This window comes from Etheostoma spectabile, chromosome 5 (genome assembly GCF_008692095.1).
Source record: "Etheostoma spectabile isolate EspeVRDwgs_2016 chromosome 5, UIUC_Espe_1.0, whole genome shotgun sequence".
In the NCBI taxonomy this organism is placed as follows: domain Eukaryota; kingdom Metazoa; phylum Chordata; class Actinopteri; order Perciformes; family Percidae; genus Etheostoma; species Etheostoma spectabile.
Genome location: NC_045737.1, coordinates 2,749,584 through 2,772,490, shown reverse-complemented (window position 1 = coordinate 2,772,490; position 22,907 = coordinate 2,749,584). Strand labels below are relative to the sequence as shown.

Here is a 22,907-nt window from a genome sequence, read left to right as displayed (position 1 = left end):
AGAGTGGTTCCCTGCACCGTGCAGCTTAGTTTCTAGATGTAGACAGTCACGGAGGACAAAGTAACGTGAGGAAAATTCCAACACAGATAGCAGTTATACGTCGGTCACAAGATTTACCAGGAAACGCAACATTTTGTCCTGTCTGTGTTGCATCCGCAAGCAGTTATAAATAGCCTATGTGACTATAAAACATTTTTTGGGTTAAAATCACAAAATAATGATTATCATTTTGTCCGTAATTGTGCAGCCCTAGTACAGTATCATAATAAGATATGCCTACTCTTTTTTTTTGTCTCCACAGCTGAGTCGTTGCCAGAGGCAAGTGGTAAAGCATGAAATGATGCGACCCTCCAACACGGTCCATCTGTTGGTTCTTTGTGAGGACCACCGGGCCGGCATGGTCAAGCACCACTGCTGCCCTGGCTGTGGACTCTTCTGCAGGGCGGTGAGGGATAACAAACAACTCTGACACTGAGTTTAATACTTGACATTAGTACTATACTGTACATTCTTTTGATTCTATACTTACAGTAGAAATTGTCAGTATTACACTGGTTATCAATAGGAAGATTCCAACTCAAAACTGAGAAAACGTTTGGTCAGATTTTACACAGCCATGAATAAATGTTGTTATAATATGATCCACTATTCCTTCTTCTCCTTTTTCCTCTCTGCCTTTTGTGGCCTTTTCTCCCCTTCATTGGTCTCTTGTCCTGCTTCTCCTTTGCCTACTCTGTGTTCTTTCAATGTTTCAGTCTTTCAATTTCTCTTTCTTTTGACCTATTTTCCATGTCCTTCTCCCTTGCATCTTCTTTTTATGGTCTTCTCTGTAAGTCATGCATGGTTTTAAAAAGCTCAAATTGGATTTAGATAAATGTTTGAACTATTTGGCTAAAAATAATGGCCCAGGAAAGGGAACAGTTAACATTGTTTGACAAAAGTAGTAGAAATATACATTTTTGAAATAGAAAGCTAAAAAAAAAAGTGGAGAAAGGGTTTAAACTTCTGTCACTCCAAGCAGTAATAATGCCAATTATAGTGAGGCTATGTAAGTAAAGTTGAGTTGAGTTAAGGCTAAACATCTCTCCCGTTGAAGACATTTGGAACCTGACAGGTAGTGTGGAGTAGGGCTGCACGATATTGGAAAAATGTAACATTGCAATATTTTTTTTCCCTGCAATATATATTGCGATATGAAAAAAGAAAAAGTAATTTTTAAAAGATGACATAAATAGCTCTATTTGGAAATAATAAATCATTCTCGACTACTGCTGTGATTTTGTTGGGGAGTGCATCTACATAGAAAAAGGATCTTTTCTAATGTGAACCATACTTTCACACGCGCTCTAGCAACACAATCGGTGTATCCAAGAAAAATTAAATAATGGAAATGACATTAGATCAGACACAGACTTTTGTAGTAGATTAGTGTTACGTTTCCAGCATTGTGGCTCCAAACCGGACAGACGGACCACTTAGATCTTTAGGCTAACTATATTAGCTTTAGCCTGGCTGGTAGCAGCTTTCTGCGGGGGGAAATGGACGGGAGACGTTGTGATTATGTTGCATTAATTAGCTGATTTAGTTTGTATTTGCAGCAAACATAAAACATAAAACACCGACTACTGTAGCTTCACTGACACACGGAGAGCCTCACTTCCCATAACAAACCCCGTCAGACTAATGTAACATACACACGTTGCCCACATGGCTACCTGTCTTAAAGGGGAAGGGTCGGACAGAAATAATCATGTAAAAGGAGAACGGTGGAAGTTTACTTTTCTATCGAGCAGCAAAACAAGTTTTAGCGTCAACATCGTAAATTCCTGCGATGTGAATATCGCGCATGCGCACATCGCGTTGTCGATGCTAAAACACAATACCGTTCAGCCCTAGTGTGGAGGCACATCAGACAGAAAAGGAGGGAACCCCTGCTCTAAATCTTTTTGATGTTGTTTTTTTTTAGCCTGACAAGAAAAGAATGTCACTTACTATATATATATATATATATGTATATTAAAATAAATTAAGTTACTGCAGTTCTTAACCTTAATGCAGTGTTTACCTGTTCCGTCCCACAGGGCACCTTCATGGAGTGCAGGCCGTATGGCAGCATCTCCCACCGATTTCACCGCGACTGCGCCTCCATCTTGAAGGATCTCCGGTTTTGCCCCCACTGTGGAGAGGATGCCAGCGGTGCGAAAGAGGTCACTGTGTCTAGGGCTGATCCGTCTCCCTCTGTCCCCAGATTGAACCCCGGGCCGCCGCTGCCAGCGGTGCCCACAGTGGCCACCCTGCCATCAGTACCAACCATGCCTGCTGTTCCGCAGGTACTCAAAGCTAAGAAGACCAGCCAGCCACAGCGGGGCAGAGACGAGAGGTAACACAGGACTGATGTGGCTTATATCATCTCATCTTCTTATACAGAAAACATAGAGATACCACTTCCTTCTTGAAATCACTTAACTCACAACTATTAATGGATAATTCCGTTTTATTACAACTCTGCTGAAATAAAATGTTTACTGCTTGCTTTTCAGGGCTGTGCAATTAATCACAATTTTATCGCAATGTGGACTTCTTATATAATATGAGACAAAAATGTTAATTCCCTCCAATATTGTTAATCATATCGCAATTGCAATATCAGTAAAAAATAATCACAATTAGATATTTTCCTCATATTGTGCAGCCCTGTTGCTTTCTCTCTCCAGGTTAAAGAGTGAGGCTGTGTGCACTGCAGATAGACCACCTAAAGAGTCACTGGAGAGCATCCTGATGGCACTGGATGATGAGAAGTGAGGTTAACCATGAAATATTTTGCATCAGTTTGCAAAAAAAGTACACAGTGAGACCACAGTTTGCACTTCGATATAAATAATTGATTGAGACCATTTATTTTCTTTAGCCTAAAACCAAAGAAAGTGAAGTACCCCACCAGACAGCTGTACATCTCTGCAAAACAAGGAGAGCTCCAGAAGGTCATTCGTCTCCTTGGTAACTCCAATATGTTACTTAACATAAGTTTTTTAAATTAATTACAATTAAAGCTGGAAGCAGCTTTGGACGGGCCCTTGCACCTCCTTGCGCTTCTGGGTTACTGGCGGACGCAGCTCCACGCGGCCGTGCATTTGGGCCACCGTTGGACACGGATGGAGTGTGCAACATGGGGAAAAGGCCAAAATTTCAAACTTTCAATTCAAAAGGGTAGACTTCCTGTTGGGTTTAGGTTATGGCTCCCATGATGTTTTATGTACGTCTTGACATGCCTCATGTGTACCAAGTTTTGTTAGTCTATGTTAAATGTACTGCAGGGGCTACATTTTTTTTAACTTTGTGGGGGGCACTAGCAAGCCATTTTTGTGCGGCTATTCCCAGAACCCTTAAAATTCGTAAAGTTTCACCAACCACCAATGTTGTCGAGTTTCTGAGTATATTAAGCCCCTCAAAAAGGCAATTTACTTGCCGGAAGAAAGAGAGAAGAAATAATAATAATAACTAATGATAGTTTAGTTATGTTTTAGTTATGTAGGTCGCTGTCGGCGCTCGGGTCCTAATAACTAAATGTATGTTTTCTTTTGGCATTTGTATTTTAACACTGACAGACCAAACTTTGTACATTGCAGTTGATGGGAAGGACCCCAACTTTCTGATGGAGGGCCAAAACAAAGTCACCCCTCTTCATGCAGCAGCGGCTGAGGGTCACCAGGAGATCTGCCACATGCTGGTCCAGGTGAGGAGACTGGCTTCACTGCAGGTTGAACCTCAGGGCCTGTCTTTATCGAGTGTCTCATAATACCAAAGTCCTAACGAAGGCCAAACATTCTTAGTGTGACACATTTTTGGTTCTACCTTTTAGCCTTGGATTAAAAGCATTTTAACTCCTATCTCAGCCAATATTTAAGGGAACTCCAGTGCAGTATTGCACAATCCAGTGTGGTAAATAAGTATTGAACATATTTTAATCCATTTAATTTCCAATCCAGCTATTCACATATAATTTAGACAAGACATTGATATTAACTTGAAAAAACTACACAGATTGAAAAATCCTAACATTCCAATCCATAAATCATGATCACACTAACTGAATTGAAAGTATTTCATACTTTTGTTTTTTTTCTTACAATGGCACCCTAATGATGCTTCCCGTACAAAGACACTAATGTCTCAGTGTGTAGGTGGGATTCTCCAACACCTTTATTCACTTCCTCTGGAACCGTGAAAGTCATCTTTGCGGTATGTTTTGGATTGTTAAAAAGTGCTAAAAATCTACCTGCGTCTCATCCTCATCGTCCAGGTGGATAGCAACAGATTATCTTCAAAAAATTCCAGGCCCATCGCTCCATTCATCTTCCCTTTTGATAATTTGGATCTGCTGATAACATGAGAAGAAAGACAGCCCCATACCATGATACTTTCACTGCTGAACTTCACTGTACTGTAGGTATGGTATTTGTAGTCATATCATATCCTATGCAGAGCCATTTCTCTTCCAAACATGGTGCATCGCTATGTTGCTGAAAAGTTTTAAATTTATTTTGTAATTTGTGATTGCCGCTGTTCACCTTCACTCACAACCACGAACGTGAATACGTACACACGGAAGTAACAGAAATAACGCTTTTCAAAACAAAAGCAACACCGTTGTATTGCACACTCGACATAGATATTTTTTAAATTTATTTTGTAATTTAGGATTGGCCTCACGCGGGCCGGACAGAGACGCACAAAGGGCCGGATGTGGCCCGCGGGCCGTAAGATGCCCAGGTCTGCTCTACAGGCTTCTCCTAATGTAGTTTAGCAAGTTTACCCAAGAACTGGGTTAAAAAACAGGGTTTCTTTGAAAGAGCATTTTTAACAACAATCAGACAATCCTAAACATACTGCAAAGTAGACTGCCAGTTGTTTCCAGCGGAAGAAAATAAATGTGTTGGAATGGCCCAGTCAATCACAAGACCTAAACTTAATCAGACGTTTGTGGAATAAACTGAAGATCAAGATTTACCAGCGTGCGCCTGGAATCTTCAAGTTTCAAAGACGGTGGATGAATTGGGCCAAAAACCCAACTGCAAACTGTGAGACAGTAGTTTCTTTGTACAGGAAGCCTTGAAGCTGGCATTGGAACAAACTATTCTCCACCATGTGTGATACAGCTTGTGTAGCGTGTTTGATATTTTTTCCTGTTCTTCAACTTTATTGTTAATAATTCATTTTATGGGTTGGAATGTTACGTTTTCTTTATCAGTGTAGTTTTATTGAGTTAATACCAATTTCTGGAGTAGGTTTCATTTGAATAGCTGGATAGGAAATATGTTTAATGAAAGAAATGTTGACGTGTTGAATACTTATGTCCTTCACTGTATATGCAAGTTGCTATTATAGGCATTAGATTGGGCTTACTGGACTTCATACTGTAGGCCCACAGTTGAGTCAAATTATCCACTATTTTAAGCCACACAAATGGCTTGTCAGTGTTTACTAACAGCATTGTAGAAATGGCTTTTGGTTTGTACATTGTACTTTGTACTTTGCAGACTTAACCTAGATAGGTTAGTCATTAAGTGCTTACAAAAATGTCTGTATTTTTAGTACTGGGCTTTAACTTTCAGCATTACTCCTAGGAGGGATTCTAAGACGCCTGATAAATAAAGGCTCAGATCCAACAGAAGTATACAGAGTCTGTAAAATGCATTTACCATGCTTTGGAAATGGTAACCACATTAAAGTTGTTTTTAAAGATACCACAGTAAGATAAAGATAATGAATATGTAAATAACTAAATTTTGACTTTAAGTAACAGTAACATTTTTACCTTTATCTTAATTTGGTAACAAATTCCATCAAAATACTTCTTTTAGGTGTGAAATGTTAGTTTGCTTAAAATCCGAGAGTGAAAATTCCGTTATTACTTGAGCTAATCTGACAGTTTCTTTTCTTTAATCTGGACGAGCAAAATGGATCACATGTTTTAAAGCTGCAGTAGGCACCAGGTTAATGGGTAATTTAAGGATTTTTTTCCCCCTATGTTTTTGTGTCTAAGTGACTGATGAGAACAACAATCTTTGACATTGGTTCAGTATTAAGCAGGATTGCTGCAGTCGGCAGCGGCGCAACAAGCTACAACAAACAAAAACTATTTGGGCAATTTGCTCACCTTCAATTTACGTCCACAAAGTGCTTGTTTTGCTACTGACAGGCTCAGATTCATATTGTTAGTATCCGACAACATTATGGAAAAGATTTTTTTAAGGAGGTCGACCTTTCCATTGAAGAGTAAGATCCTTTTTCAAAACACAAAAACATTGCAAAAGCCATCAGGTAAACAGTAATTTTATCATCTCTTCCAGCAATCACAACTACTTTTGGTTGGAATACACCCATAGTTTACTGATTTACATGTGAAAATATGTTGAATCTGTACACACTAAAAGTAATGTTTTTATTTCTTCAAATGGAGTCTGGTAGTTTACCAATAGATAGCTGTTTCTGGTTAAACAAAGAGGATTTTTTTTTTAAAAGGTCTATCTCTGTAGGGATAATTTCCATAAGGTTGTCAGACATTTAGAATAACATTCTGAGTCTGTCAGTGGCAAAAACAGCACTTTTAGTGGGGAAAAAAATGACGATGCACATTTGCCCTATAAGATTACATTGCAGCCCGGATTGCCGCAGCTGATCACAGCGTTTTTGTTTAATACTGGACAAATGTCAAAGTTTGTTGTTTCCATCAGTCACTTTCATAAAAACACAGAGAAAAAGGTTCCAGTTGAGATAAAACGAAGTTACCCTTTAACTGTCCTAATGAGCAACGTTGGGATGCTGTCTGCGCTCACTCACATAGGCTGGAGCCAACTTGGAAATGTTTGATGAGGAGCAGAGAACACCATTGATGGCAGCCTGTGAAAACAACCACCTGGACACAGTGAAGTATATGCTGAGAGCTGGAGCAGCTGTCAATCACAAGGTGGGTCAGCAGCACACACTCAGTCTGTTCAGTCATGTCAGTCAGGGTCAACTTGTGCTACCAGCCTTATGTGTGCCCATGTCAGATTCTGCTTCAACATTCATCATTTAGTCGTCACGCTACCAACTGCTGCCACTGCTCAGACCCTTTGTACTAATATTTTTAAATCACATTTAATAGATGCTGTTTTTCTTATGCCACACCTGTCAGATAGCTGGTTTAGAATGGCATTAGATGAAAGTCAACAAATTGTGTTTGGAATGATTGTTGACTTAAGAAACAGAGGCCAAAAAGAAAAGGGTTCTTTTAAAAACAATAGAGCTGGGCGCCAGAATAGCTCAGTTATATAGAGCTTTACTCCTCAACGCAGCGGGCCAGGGTTTGACCATGACCTGTGGTCCTTTGCTGCATGTCATTCCTCCCTCTCTCTCCCCTTTTATGTCTTCTACTGTCCTATCAAAATAAAAGCCCAAAAAAATCATCTTTAAAAAAAAAAGTGTGTGTGTGTGTGTGTGTGTGTGTGTGTGTGTGTGTGTGTTTTGTTTGGTGTGTGTGTTTGTGTGTGTGTGTGTGTGTGTGTTGTGTGTTGTGTGTGTGTGTGTGTGTGTGTGTGTGTGTGTGTGTGTGTGTGTGTGTGTGTGTGTGTGTGTGTGTGTGTGTGTGTGTGTGTGTGTGTGTGTGTGTGTGTGAACAGGGTGTACAGAAGATCGCAATTTTATAACAAGTAATCGTGCAGGCCTATTTTGGAGCCAAACAGTTAAAGCAGAAATCACACATCCACATTTCACTTCCAGTCAGGAACCGCTATAGAATACACCCATACACCTCTTTCTCTCTACCCATGTTGCCTGTTTCTCTACACTTTTGACTTTCAGTGCCAAAAAAGTAAAGTAACAGTATAGTTACCAAATGAAGCAGAGAAATACAAATATAACCACTTAAGCCAGTGCAGCACCAACATTCACAGGCTAGTTGGCAAAAGTGGGCTTTGATTTACAATGCTAAATGTTAACAAAAGGGACTTCTGAAACCAATTTTCATCCTGTCTTGTAGGAAGAAACCGCTGATAAACTTGATAACATTTGGTTATGTGTAGAGACATGCTGCATTAGATTTTTAGCTTAAACCATATGGTGAGCAAACAAACTCACTATATTGGTTCAAATTGATAATTGTTGCTATTCAGACTTTACGACTTCTTGTTTTATTAATTTGGTGACACTGCAAGACCAGACAGTAGTTGGCAAAAAGAAGACAAAAAAGGAAATTACACCATCAGTTATTGGAGATACTGTGGATACCACATTTTGTGAATGTGTGAGCAGTGTGTGAAATCTCAAAAACATGGTATTCATCACACACAAGCAATTTACGACAAATTTGTCCAGTTAAGAAGGCTTGGTAAATCAGAAACTTGGAACACTCATATGAACACAGTAAGAGAGGTTTAGGACAACATCACAAAAATGTTCTTGCATGAGGCCCAGTGAGCTAAAAGAGACACAAATGGTAATTAGAGTTGAGAGGAAGTGCAAAGTGTAGAACCAAAACAGTTACATTTTATAGAACCAATGTCTCTATATACAGCAGTTCAAGTGGGATTTGACAGGTGGGGGAACCCTAGTATTCGGTGCACAGCACTTGTATAAAAAGAAAATGTGTCACTTTAATGCTTTGTCTGTTTCTCCTGTTACTGAATAGCAATGTAGCATTTAAAAGGCTACGGTATTTGCTTGTCTGGTGCATTGCTTCCTTCATGGTGGTGCACAGCTGCAGAGTATAGGGGAGACAAAGACGGATATTTGGCTTTATTTTTGGCTTTAAAAAAACTATTGTTTTGACTGGTGGGAAACACTGATATATGACCTGCCAACCAGATTAGTTTACTTATTAATTGAAGGTGCAGGAACACAGTTCTAGATCATTCCTGGACACTTTTACCTCTGTTCATATAACAAAATTGATTCACACTTCACTCTTTAACATAAGCTGACTGTCTTTTGAAAAGTACATTTTATTAACCTCTCCATCTCTAAGCATACACTAGGCTCAAGGGTGGGAGATGAACATATCTGAACTGCTGGACACATTTCTCTTCATTAGTTCTGCTCCAATGTCCTGTTTTCACCAACAAGTTTAATGTCATAGAATCCAGAAGCCAATGAAATGCCTTTTTCTTTGGACTAAACCGCAGTGGCAGTAGCTCAGTGTTGTTCAATGTGAATCATGTTGTCATCCCAGGATATCATGGGTTTTACCTGCTTGCATCTGGCATCTAAACTGGGACATTATGACATAGTCCATCATCTGCTCTCCAAGGCATCCAAATACATCAACTGTCAGGTAAAACACACACACTGCCTCATTTACTAACTGCTGCTGACAGATAATGTTGTAAAAGTAATATAGCATACATCTTTGCACAATTTTTAAAGCCTGCCTCTGTGCAGGATAACGGGGGGTGGACGCCCATCACCTGGGCCATTGAATACAAGCACAAGGAGCTGGTCCACCTGCTGTTGGCCAGAGGGGCCGATGTTAACATCAGAGACAAGGTTAGTGCACACAATACACTGTTCACTTTTACAACTGCACCACACACATACACACACACACACCATATCACTCCGTTTTTACACTTCCTACAGCATTGCAGCTCATTGAGTGTGATCTAGTGGGATGCATAATAGTTTTTACCTCTAAACCGAGGGAAATGTAAGTACAGTAGACTGGGGAACCAGAGGGAAATTGGATTCTGTGTCACCCTGAGGAAGGAAAGAAGTAGACTTCACTTATTTATGTCATAAAGATAACATGTATTTGTAATTGACACAGGATGGATGGCACAGAATTTCATAACCGTATGATTGTGCTGTATACATAGTTGGCCAATCATTACTATGGTACAATACCGTTTTATTATAAGTAAAACATTTGTTAGGGTATTATCGGAAATATAACAATGCAAAAACTAAATATGCAACTTTAAGTTATCAAATAAAACATTGGGCCTCTTACAGTCTAGAGCAAGACAGAATACATGACATTCACCAAATTTCTTGGACCTATATGAGCAACATTTACAAGCAGGGCTTAACGATAAGGGACAATCTAATTGCGATTGTGTTTTTAGACCAATATTGCGATTAACATTCAGTATGCAAATTAAAAAGAAATCTATATTATTCATTATACACAAGATAAAAATAATCCAAGTATGACCTATAACGTAGTATGACCGACACAACATTGGATACAGTCAACATGTGGTAATATTGCCCTGTATGGGAAACTTGCTGAAGATTGTTGACGTCTCCCTCTGCACCGTGGTTGGTGCTAGACTTAGAGCCCAGCCCCGTAACAGGCAAGCTAGCTAAATAGGCCGCCGGCTCCCCGGGCACTAAATTAGTAAAATTGAACCACGTAATGTTTCATTCACACACTCTTGTCACAAATTGAAAAGTTTTAGAAAAGTATAAAAATAAGAATTCTCAAGAATATGAAAATGTTCTTGCACGATACCCAACAGGTCCAAAGAATGTTATTTATACAAAACAATTCTGGATCTGCTCCTTGTTCAGGAAGAGAATGTCTGCCTGCACTGGGCGGCACTTTCGGGCTGTGATGACATTGCCCAGGCTCTGCTGGAGGCCCGATGTGACCTCAACGCTGTCAACGTTCACAGTGACTCAGCGCTTCATGTTGCTGCCAGAGAAAACCACCTGGAGTGTGTGATGTGAGTATGTAGTCTGGGAACAGAGTTCAACATTTAAATAAGGTCTGGATTAAAAATGATCATTTTAAAGTAATTGCTGTATGCAGTGAATGCAAAATAACTCCTATTTCCCATTACGTGCGTTTGTGCTGCGTTCCCGAGGCGCCGCGGCCTCCACAATCAGTCACTGCCATTCAAATCAATGCTTGATATTCCAACAATTGGGTCACGGCGCGTCCCAGAAGCGTGCATGAAGCCGCTCTTTGTGTAAATATACCTGGAGTGTATCTTTAGCGGAGCAAACAGGTATATTTACACGCGAGCTGCGTGACTTTCAAAAAGCCAGGCAGGAAGTGAAAAGGCGAGAGCATCCAGTCAGTTTACCAAAACACACCTATACACATGTAAGATGTATTTATAAAACTAATAAAGAAGCCATGGCATGTTATGATCATGTATATGAAATTTAAATTTATATGTAATTTAAATGAATATGCAGAATGCCAGTAAATAACTTCAAAAAATAAACATAATCTTTGTTATCCTAAAATGTATTGATATCCGAAGATTAACAGATAAATAAACGTAAAACATACAAGCAATTACAACAAGAACTGAGCTTTCTGAAAACCATCTGCTTACCAAAACGTCCTACTTCCGATTTTCACAGGAGGTGATGCAAAACCGCCACTGTACAGTAGGAGACACTAAACTACTACATTAAATACAGAACATATTAAAATAACAAGAATTGCTTGGGAGGCAAAATACCCCCCAATATCTTACACGTCTCCTCTACAACACCATAGATGGCGGACATTTCATCTTGGAGGTTGAAAAACAAAATAAGACATCACAGCTCCTATTCATAAGGACACTGGCAGAAACGCAAAGGCATGGAGTTTAATTGCAGGAATGCCTGGAGTGGAAGGTAAATACTAGCTTAATAAAAATGTGATTGTTCTGAAAAGTACTTAATAATAATAATAATAATAATATATGCAAGTCATAATAATATATACAATACAATAATATATGCAATGATGATAAAATATGCAAGTTGTGCAGGCAAGATGCTCCGCTTCTGACACGCTCCCCGTGTGGTATGGTGCGTGGCCGAGGACGGAACAAAACCGCACCGCAGCACAGACGTGCCAAGTGGAATATCTTTGGATGTTATTGTTGTTTTTTGCATCTGATAAAATACAACAATTAAATATTAATAACAAATACGACACAAAATTGCTGAACCTAAAGGGAAAATTCACCACTTTTTTAAAATGTGAATGTCCGAAGTCCAGGTATTCTATGAGCTATAATGAACGAGAAAGCAAGTCCTCGTGCTTGCGGATGCTGTGGCGGCAGTACCTACATGTACCAGGATGCAATGCGCTTGAGCTGCGACTTTGCTTAGCTCTCAGCTTTTTTAGTGAACTAAAATAAACATAAATATTCTTAGACCTAAACAGAGAAATACAATGGAATTCAATTTTCTCTTTCACAAACTAAGATTGAAGAATGAATTACAGTGGTGTGAAAAAGTGTTTGCCCCCTTCCTCATTTCCTGTTCCTTTGCATGTTTGTCACACTTAAGTGTTTCGAACATCAAACCGATTTAACAATAGTCAAGGACACACAATAAACCAAAATGCAATTGTAATGAAGGTGTTTATTATTAAAGGTGAAAAAAAATCCAACCCATCATGGCCCGTGTGAAAGTGATTGCCCCCCTTGTTAAAACATACTATAACTGTGGTTGTCCACACCGGAGTTCAATTTCTCTAGCCACACCCAGGCCTGATTATTGCCACACCTGTTCACATCAAGGCATCACTTAAATAGGAGCTGCTTGACACAGTAAGGTCCACCAGAAAATCCTTAAAAGCTACACATCATGCCGAGACCCAGAAATTCAGGAACAATTGAAGAAAGTAATTGAGATCTATCATCTGGAAAGGGTTATAAAGCCATTTCTAAAGCTTTGGAATCCAGCGAACCACATGGAGCCATTATCCACAATGGCAAAGACATGGAACAGTGGTGAACCTTCCCAGGAGTGGCCGGCCGCCCAAAATTACCCCAAGAGCGCAGCGACGACTCATCCAAGGTCACAAAGACCCCACAACAACGTCCAAAGAACTGCAGGCCTCACTTGCCTCAGTAAGGTCAGCGTTCATGCCTCCACCATCAGGAAGAGTGGGCAAAAATGGCCTGCATGGCAGTTCCAAGGAGAAAACCACTGCTGAGCAAAAAGAACATCAAAGCTCGTCTCAATTTCTCCAAACACATCGTTGATGCCCCAAGACGTTGGGACAACATCTGTGGACCGATGAGACAAAAGTGGAACTCTTTGGAAGGTTTGTCCAAGATATCTGGCATAGAAGGAACACTGCATTTCATGAAAAGAACATTATACCAACAGTAAAATAGCTGGTGGTAGTGTGATGTTCTGGGCTGTTTTGCTGCTCAGGACCTGGAAGACTTGCCGTGATAAAAGGAACTATGAATTCTGCTGTCTACCAAGAGATCCTGAAGGAGAATGTCCGACCATCTGTTCGTGTACTCAAGCTGAAACAAACTTGGGTTTCGCAGGCGACATGATCCTAAACACACCAGCAAGTCCACCACCGAATGGCTAGAAAAACAAATGAAGACTTTGGAGTGGCCTAGCCAAAGTCCTGACCTGAATCCTATTGAGATGTTGTGGTATGACCTTAAAAAGGCCGTTCATGCTCGAAAACCTCTATGTAACTGAATTAGGACAATTCTGCAAAGATGAGTGGGCCAAATTCCTCCAGGACGCTGTAAAAGCCTCATTGCACGTTATCGCAAACGCTTGGTTGCAGTTGTTGCTGCTAAGGTGGCCCAACCATTATTAGGTTTGGGGGCAATCACTTTTTCACACAGGGCCATGATGGTTTGGATTTTTTTTCACCTTTAATAATAAACACCTTCATTTACAAATTGCATTTTGTGTTTACTTGTGTTGTCCTTGACTATGTTTTAAATTGGTTTGATGTTCCGAAACACTTAAGTGTGACAACATCAGGACAGGAAATGAGGAAGGGGGCAACACTTTTTCACACCACTGTACCTTGTTAACCCATCATATTAACCCAAGCCCCTCACTATGGGGGGGGGGGGGGGTGTTGGGGTTTGTGCTGTTACATGATTGTTTGGTTTGTGTAATGTGGTTTCAACTTTGTGAAATGTTAATGTAATATATGAGTATACAATGTATTTGCTGCATGACTGTAACTCAGATTATGTAGTTCTTTTAAAAGTTATATTTGGATTATTTTTTTAGAAAGGCCTGACCAGGGACTGGGTTTGCAAATTAGCCTATTGGCTTGAAATCTTTTATGCAACACTACACTATGCTATCTACACTAGAGCCCGACCGATGTATCGGCTGGCCAATATTAGGCATTTCCCTATCTATCGGTATTGGCATTTATAATGGCCAATTTAAAAAAAAAAAAAAAAAAAAAAAGACAATGACAAATAAATGATTCTGATAAATGAATACTTAAAAAAATAAAAACGGAGTGTTAACCATGTTACGAGCGTTGGCTTAGCATAGTTTGTCCACCAGCGGGCGCTCTACAACGTCCCTGTTGGCAACACAGATTTTTTTGTTGATGTGTTTGTTCAAAGAACTTTAAGTTTCATATCTTAAGTTTGTATTTTTATACATTTTATTTATCAGAACTTTAATATATTTTGATGTTCCTCTGTTATCATATTATTTTAGTGAGAACTCACAAATAACTAATGTTAGGGGAATGTGTTTATATTTTGTAATGCGCATTGGATTTAAAAAAAATATATATGTTGACCGATATATTGGCAGATTGTTTTTTTAAATAACCAAATATTCAAAAACATCATCATCAAGGGTAGAACAAACATAAACTTACATACATAACATTCACTCAACTATAAAGTATATTAGCTCCTGGTAAATAGAGTCCAGAAATATCTGCAGGATACTGCTTTTAGCTTCAAAGCTCCCATATTGGCCGATCCCTTGATGCACCAGTTTACTGTGATTTAAGATTACTGTGTTCTCTTTGTTGTTATCCACATTGCAACTGGTTCTAACATAGTCACTTCCAACATAACCATCCTCCATCTGCAGGTTGTTTCTGTCTCGTGGAGCTGACGTCAACCAGAAGAACAAGGAGGGAGAGACAGCTCTGGACTGCTGCGTCTACGGCTCCAAGGTGTGGACGGCCCTCAACACCAACAAGAAGCTGACAGACGCCAGGAGAGGCAGGGACGGTCATGGAGAAAGAGTGCTCAGCAGGTAGACTACAATACTGTGTGAGTGTGTGGTGTATGTTTTGGTTGGGTTTTATAATAATACGAATACGTCTTTTCCAGTATTATAAGTAAATAACTGTTATTTGTAATACATATTGCTGTTGTCTGCTCTGATCTGTCTTTAGGGGATTTTTATTTGCGTTGTTCCTCTGTGAGTTGAGACATTTATAACCATCTTGAAACACACTGGACACGTTGGTGAAACAAAAATGGAATGAGATCAATCTAAAAAATAATTAAAAAAGGCTGTTTTAAGTTTTCTATATGTATAAAAAGATATAAAAATGTTAAACACAGATGAATAAATCCACAGATGGTAGAAAGATAACATCACTATAATAAAGAAAAACAGGAAAACAAGACACAAAGAAATGCATACAGTACATACAGTATTGTTTGCACTGGTATATAGTGTAGAAAAGATGTATTCTACACAGGAAGTGACAGAGTTTGATGAGTTCTTTAGGGATGTCACAGAATCATAAAAGTTCCAAACCACCCAGGAACAGCTTTTTCTCCATTTTCTGAAGTCAGAAAGAAGGTACTAGATACAAAAGGGCACTGAAAGGCTCAGAAAGATTTTCTACCATCAGGCCCCTAGGATCCCAAATGCTCATGACTGCCGCCCATCATACAAATATATACTTATTATTATCAATGTTTTGAAACCATAAATTGAAAGAACTGACAGATAACATGTCACTGAAATTGTATTTGTATATGACCAACGTAACAAATAATAAGTTGATTGATTAATACCGCACACACAACAGCTGCAGGCAAGGTGTGTCTATCTTAGCTTAGCATATAGACTAGAATCAGGGATAACCAGCTATCAAATTTCTTTTTTGGGTACTACTAACACCTCTAAAGCTGAGGAATGTTCTCAGAATATTTTGAGAGTTCAATAAAGATACATTAAAAACAAAACTCAAACTGCTATTTTACATTTCTATTTCTTAATAAACAAACCTGACACTTTTTCCTTATAGTGGTGTTGGTAGGTGTATTATTTGCTTTGGACAGAGCCAGGCTAGCTGTTTACCCCTGCCTGTCTTTATGCAATGCTATGCTAAGCACATCCTGCCTCCAGCTCTGTATTTCACACACAGACATGAGGTTGATATTGATCTGAGTCTAAATTCTGTTGGATTTTTTTTACAATAGAAGTGTGTATAATGCAGTTTTTCCTTTTTAATTTTCTTGTCATTTATTCTTGAACTGGCGCTCAAGTCTTGTCAGTTTTTAACATCATGTTTTCATTACTTGATTGTGATAGTATCTTGATAGAGATCTACAAGCATTTATGTTTTTCATTTTACAATACATATTTGGATCTGATTTTAAAAACTATTTGACCTTCTCTTAGGGACATTTCCCGGGGGTACGAGGCAGTTCCTATTACTTGTGTTAATGGTGTCGACAGCGAGCCGAGCCCTGACAACTTTAAATACATACCTGACAACTGTGTCACCTCCCCACTGAACATAGACAAGGACATTACTCATTTACAGGTGAGACTTCAGCTTTCTATAAATGGTAAATCCTATAAATTATACAAACAGGGTGTCCATGTGGTCTACAAAAGTCTACAATTTCAAAATCTAAATTTCGGGTCTTTAAAGTCTTAGATTCGCTGAAGTATTGTGTTCTAGGTCTTAAATTATTTCAACAGGTCTTTGTTTTCCTATGTCCATTTAACGCTGCCTCTAATGCTCTGTTTATGCTCTGTCCTGTGGTGCTGTAGTTCTTTCTCTCGCTTATCCAAATATAATTTGCTGAATATTTACAGGTTATTATTTCTTAGTTGGCTTCATTCAATTTTAGTTCAATTTATTAACTTGGCAAGTATTTTGGTAACCCTGCATTTTGTTGTACTTTAATGTTGTGATATAAGCCTTAAATTAATTCATAAAGTCATTTAAAAAGTCTTAAATTTATCTTGTTGAAACCTGCAGAAACCCTGTACATACATCACAGTACTCCAAATTTTGATGATATTCAATATTTTTTGTATGGCAAACAAATCACATTTGCGGACTCAAGCCGATAATGAATGAAAGCTTGTTTGTTATTAGAAACACACCAATGAGCCAAAACTGTTGCACTGGGTGACATGTCCCTTCATTTCTATGAACACACTGTAGTTTATTTTGACTCAATCCCACACACACACCACCCTCATTAGAGCACCAAATGTGGATTAATCTGCTGCTAAAAAAATAGTCTAACTACTATTTCTCTTCTTCTCTTTTCGTTTAGTTTTTTTACCGAGGCTGTCATGTCATGAACAATAGTATATATCAAAAATAGTACAGCAGTGTAAGATAAAAGCTCCAAAATATCATAAGACTAATAATAACTCACTGATTGTGTCATTCAGCACTGTAGCTGTACAGATGACTGCTCATCCAGTACCTGCACGTGTGGTCAGCTCAGTCTGCGATGTTGGTATGACAGTGTAAGTGACACACACACACACACACACACACACACACACACATGGGCACATATTACTCCAGTTTTAGCTTCACTTCATTGGTTACCAGTGATATTGAGAAATGCACTTCAAAATTTTGGTCTTAACTTTTAGAGCCCTACAAGGACAGGCACCCCCATACATCTCTGACCTGATACAGCTGCTACATCCTCACGTAGTCTGAGATCAACAGGCCAGAGACTATTAGTTGCCCCCCTTACAATTTTAAAACTAGGGGGACCGCTCATTTCAGTTTGTTAACCGAGGTTGTGGAACCTTTGCCTCCTTCCATGCGCTGCTTAGATGTGTGGAAAACTTTAAAACTCAGTTGAAAACTCTGCTTTTTAAAGAGCTTTAACTAGATTGTAGGGTGGTTTGGTCTTATGTGTACGTGTTTTCTTTTTTTTTGTTTTTGTGATGCATTGTATTTATGAGAGTTGTTAATGCTTCCTTTTTTGTGAAGCACTTTGTGATCTTCATCTGAGAAAAGTGCTATACAAATAAATTTTACTTACTTACTTACACACACACACACACACACACACACACACACACACACACACATTCAGCTAACACATTCCGTGATGTCATTTTGCTGACTCTTTAATCCAAAAAAGACTTCCAATTAGGTGCTTTCAACCTTGAAGGTGCAAACTCTAGACAACAAGTAGTAAATGCAAGTACGCAAAACTACAAAGAGCCATATGAAAGTGCAGCATTACGTGTGCGTGTGCGTGTGTGTGTGCTACTGGTCAAAATGGTCAAAAGTTTGGAGTCAGATATAAATTTCCATTCTACTTCATTGTAGACAGAATACCAGCTGAGATCAGTTGCAATGTTTTTTTTTCTTTTCAAGTTCTGAATGAGCTGCAGGTGCCGGATGGCACATGCAGGCAGGCCAATCAAGAGGGAGTTTCAGTAGTCTAGACATGAGATGACTTGAACCTGAGCCGCCTTCTGCATTAGAAGGGGACGTAACCTTCTGATGTTATGCCACATGTATCTACACTATCGGGTAGTTGCAGCAAGGTTGGCAGTGAAGGAGAGTGTCACACCTAGGTTTCTAGCAGTCTGGGTGGGGACTACCACAGAGTTATCAATTGTTATCGTCCGGTCCTGGGTAGGAGAGCTCTTCCCTGGAAAGAAAATAACCTAAGTCTTGTCAAGGTTGAATTTCAGATGGTCTGTGGAAATCCAAGAAGAAATGTCAGTCAGACTGGCCGAGATACATGCTGCTACTTGCGTTTCAGACTCCAGAAAGGAGATAATTAGTTGGGTGTCATCTGCATAGCTGTGATAACAAAAGTCATGCAAGTCATTTATCAGTCTGGTTGTTACCCCTCTCCGCTGCTCTGGTGTGTTATCTGCTGAACCTTTAACATATGGCTAAAATCATAATGGTTACACTTTCCTTTCATTTGTTTTAAATTCAACAAGCAATTTGTTGTATTTTAGCAGAATACTGAAAGCAGCAGAATGGCAGAACAGAGTACATTTAATGTTATTTATTGTAAGTAATATTGCAATATCCAACAACGTTATGGCATATTGCATATTTCCCCATATCGTGCAGCACTAATAATTACCCTGATATTGTGTCTGATTCAGAATAGTGTCACAATAATTTTATCTGTATCATCGTTAAGTCTGACTTGATTAATATGTAAATAGTTATTCTTTCTAAATTATCGGTTTTAAATTTAGTCATTGTTTTCCAAAAATCATTAATAAACGTTCATTTGACTAGTCTAATACTTATCCCAGCCATCACCCACCGCGCCTTCATATCCTGCGCCACCCACCACCACAAGTAATTTCTCAACCTGTGGGAAACACTGGTTACACTGATTAGTTTTACCGGATGTGCTATGGTAACCGCATAAAGTTCAAAAGAGAGTGGAGTGAACTGTGGCAGTGGGTATAGAGAAAATCTCCACTTGGGGTTAACAAATAGGCCTTTACCCCCGCATCTACCAGTGGGTCTGGTTGTGTGGGTGAAAGAGTAGGCGGAAGAGAGAGCAGCGTGTGTGTGTGTGTGTGTGTGTGTGTGTGTGTGTGTGTGTGTGTGTGTGTGGTGTGGTGTGTGTGTGTGTGGTGTGTGTGTGTGTGTGTGTGTGTGTGGTGTGTGTGTGTGTGTGTGTGTGTGTGTGTGTGTGTGTGTGTGTATTGACGGTGGAAAAGGTAAGAGAGGTCGGTTGCGGAAATGTTTCAACTTATGCAAGGTTTGTAGTATCTCCGATCTCAAGACACTTTACAGATAGAGTAGGTCTAGACCACACTCTATAATTTACAAAGCCCCAACGATTCTAGTAGTTCCCCCAAAGAGCGAGCAGTGCGACGATGGTGAGGAAAAACTTCCTTTTTAGGAAGAAACCTTGGACAGACCCAGGCTCTTGGAAGGCGGTGTCTGACGGTGCTGGTGGGGGGTGTGATGCACAGTGGCAATAATAGTCTCAATAAAGATATTGGAACTATGACTATAAATGGTAGTTGTAGTAGTTCATGTCATTGCAGGGTGTTACAGGGTGTAGCGTGGCATAGCAGAGCATTGGTGGACGTAGCAGGGTTCAGCAGGGCATCACAGAGCATAGCAGGGTGTAGTGCAGCAGGACCACGGCAACAGCTGCAACCAAGATCTTGTTGCTATCCTAATCCAAGAAAATATGCTGATTTAACAATACAATAACTTGTTCAGTGTCATATTATTTTCATTTGAATGAATGAATGGTTTATTTTGGTTACATTATAATATACAAAGCATGAAAAAGATTTTTCCAAAACATTTCTAGCTAGGATTAAAATAAATCAAAAACTGAAAGCAACAGATAACTTTTCTAAACAGTCTAGTTGTGTTTTGTCCCTGATAGCAGTTTGTAACATGTCCCTTGGTGTGTCTGTAGGAGGGTCGACTACCACTTGACTTCTGTCAGAGGGAGCCCCCCGTGCTGTTTGAGTGTAACCATGCCTGCTCCTGCTGGAGGACCTGTAGGAACAGAGTGGTCCAGAACGGACTGAGGTGACTATTCCACTTTTAGAAAAGTCCCAACAGCTCACTTTGGCTGTTTCTCATTGTACCTTTCTTCCCTTGCAAATATTCTCTCTGTAACTCTATAACTCTGGTTTCCTGGGGGAAACATTTCTATATGAAGCAGCAGCAGAAGTGCACAGTTTGCAATGACTTAAATCAGCAAATATAGCTCCAATGTGGCTCCAGGGTGGTCAATCAGAATTGGTGAGGCGGCTATCTGTAGGATAAAAGGAACACCCAAACATTTACTGCACTTGCAGTTGGTGCTGATGTAGCTGCTGGTAGTAATACCATAATAACATAATCAGGATTTGTTCATTCATTTTCATTTATATGGAAAAGACTACCTGCAAAAATGACAACACGCTAACATCAGATGCACGCCCGTCCACTCACATATCAAAGGGAGAACACACGTACGTGGTGACGACACGCTGTAGGTATGTCATGGAAAGGTCTTTAGTGCGCTAGCAAAATCACTATGTGGAAACCAAAAAGAACAGGGTCAAATGTATACAATGTAATTAAACACCAACGTTTGTTCTGACCTTGATCCAGACTTTTAGGTGTGAAAACGCCCTTAGAATAATAATATAAGCCTTTCAGTGACAAAAAAAGCAAACCACTGACAAAAAAAGGAAGAAATTTGCACATTTGCCCCATAGGGTTACATTGCAGGCCGGTCTGTGGCTGCCAGTTACAGCGTTCACGCTTAATACTGGACCAATTTCATAGATTGTTGTTAAATCAGTCACTTACACACAACAATATAGAAAAAGAGGGTTCAGGTTGAAAAAAAAAAAAACAGTAATTACCCTTTAAGTTACATTACAGTTAATATCCCTGCCTCCTCAAGAATGTAAAAAAATGATGAGGGGGAAAAGGAACCACAAGCATTTACCGCTGATTTTCCAGGAATCCTTACCTTAAGAGCTGCCCGAGGCCCCAGGCCATAGGGATTAGGCCTCAGGTTCTCTGCTGTTTATATGCAACAGGTCAGTAACCTAATCCTGTGCCCTTAAAATATACTTGTGAGGACTTTATTTTAGTTGATTTAGTGACATAATGCTTATTCTTACAAAGGTGGTGTCCTCAAAGTAATTGACACACAGAAAACCTTGTGCCTGGTAGTTGTCCAGTACTGTTACCGGTATGAGTACTGGTTGGTACTTGATGGGAACATAGAGGTGACAGCGTACAGTACATACAAACTACATGGCTGGCAGGCAGTGGTTTTATATCAGGCCAGTGGGAAAATGAATCAATTTCCTTTTCCAGGAAAATGATTAGCTCTTTATGTTGTCTTTTTCATGTGAACCTGTGTTTTCTTGGATACAATCAGTGTAATTTCTTGTCCTAATGTTCTTCTGAAGTGTGCTGTTGCTGTCAGCTGCTACATGAGATAATTACCTTGTTTGTTTCAGAGCCCGGCTGCAGCTCTTCAGGACACAGAAGATGGGCTGGGGAGTGAGGACCATGCAGGATATTCCTCAGGGAACATTCATTTGCGAGTGAGGACAGGTTCTAATAAGAGAAATGATTGAATTCTGTGTTTTACAACATGAACTACTGAACAGAAGCTGCGCTCTGAGCTCTTTCCCCCTAATGCTTCCACAGGTATGTCGGGGAGCTCGTCACTGATGCAGAGGCTGATAAAAGGGAGAATGACTCTTTCCTCTTCACCCTCGACAATAAGGTAATTAAATTTGTTTACGTGATTTTTCAAAGCTGCACTAGATATTGGGCATGTTGGTTCTGAGACATAATTGCATAAGTTTACCAACATGGCCATTCTGTGAGATGAGAGAAGAAATGATTTGATGTTTGAGAGCGTAAATATAGACACAGCAGGCAGTTACACTGGGGCCGTGAGGTAAGGGGGCCCTCCATCTATGTGTTGGGCAGAGGGTAAGAGTGACTAGCGAGTGATTCAGATCCACCTCAGAAGTACACCTGTATTCAAAGAACTCGCGTTAAATAAAAAAACTGCCATTTGCTATACATGCCCTTGAAATTGGCAAACCCATCTCTGTTATGGCTTTCATTTTCTTTGTAAAGTAGTCAGTAGCAATTTATAACAAAATGATATGCTTATTACATAAACTACAAAAAAAACTATAAATAAACTATCAAAACCCATTCAATGAAATACAGGGGTGCAACCTTCATCAGGGGTGAAAAAAGTTGATCATGATGCCCCAGGAAGAATATTTTAAAAATTAGCTTTAAAATGTGGATTTACAGTCAATTTTGGCAAACACTCACACCAAAACTAATGTATTTACTTTAATAAATGTAAAGATGACATAAGTTCAGGGCACTTAAAAAATAAATGAACTCACCGTTTAACGCAAATCAGTAAGTATTTTCTATTGAAAAAGGCAATTTTTGC

General features: G+C 39.5%; 1 protein-coding gene across 2 annotated transcripts in view; it reads left to right on the top strand.

Moving 5' to 3' along the window:
- Positions 1–22,907, top strand: part of ehmt1a (euchromatic histone-lysine N-methyltransferase 1a) — a 34,751-nt gene that overhangs the window by 9,070 nt on the left and 2,774 nt on the right. For both annotated transcript variants that reach the window (XM_032516249.1, XM_032516250.1), the window contains 15 exons: positions 302–445; positions 2,082–2,380; positions 2,715–2,798; positions 2,909–2,997; positions 3,627–3,733; positions 6,845–6,967; positions 9,209–9,310; positions 9,418–9,522; positions 10,549–10,703; positions 14,824–14,991; positions 16,378–16,522; positions 17,392–17,469; positions 20,388–20,503; positions 21,940–22,026; positions 22,133–22,211. In XM_032516249.1, coding sequence (XP_032372140.1) covers positions 302–445; positions 2,082–2,380; positions 2,715–2,798; positions 2,909–2,997; positions 3,627–3,733; positions 6,845–6,967; positions 9,209–9,310; positions 9,418–9,522; positions 10,549–10,703; positions 14,824–14,991; positions 16,378–16,522; positions 17,392–17,469; positions 20,388–20,503; positions 21,940–22,026; positions 22,133–22,211 — 1,881 coding nt within the window. The remainder of the gene's footprint in view (positions 1–301; positions 446–2,081; positions 2,381–2,714; positions 2,799–2,908; positions 2,998–3,626; positions 3,734–6,844; positions 6,968–9,208; positions 9,311–9,417; positions 9,523–10,548; positions 10,704–14,823; positions 14,992–16,377; positions 16,523–17,391; positions 17,470–20,387; positions 20,504–21,939; positions 22,027–22,132; positions 22,212–22,907) is intronic.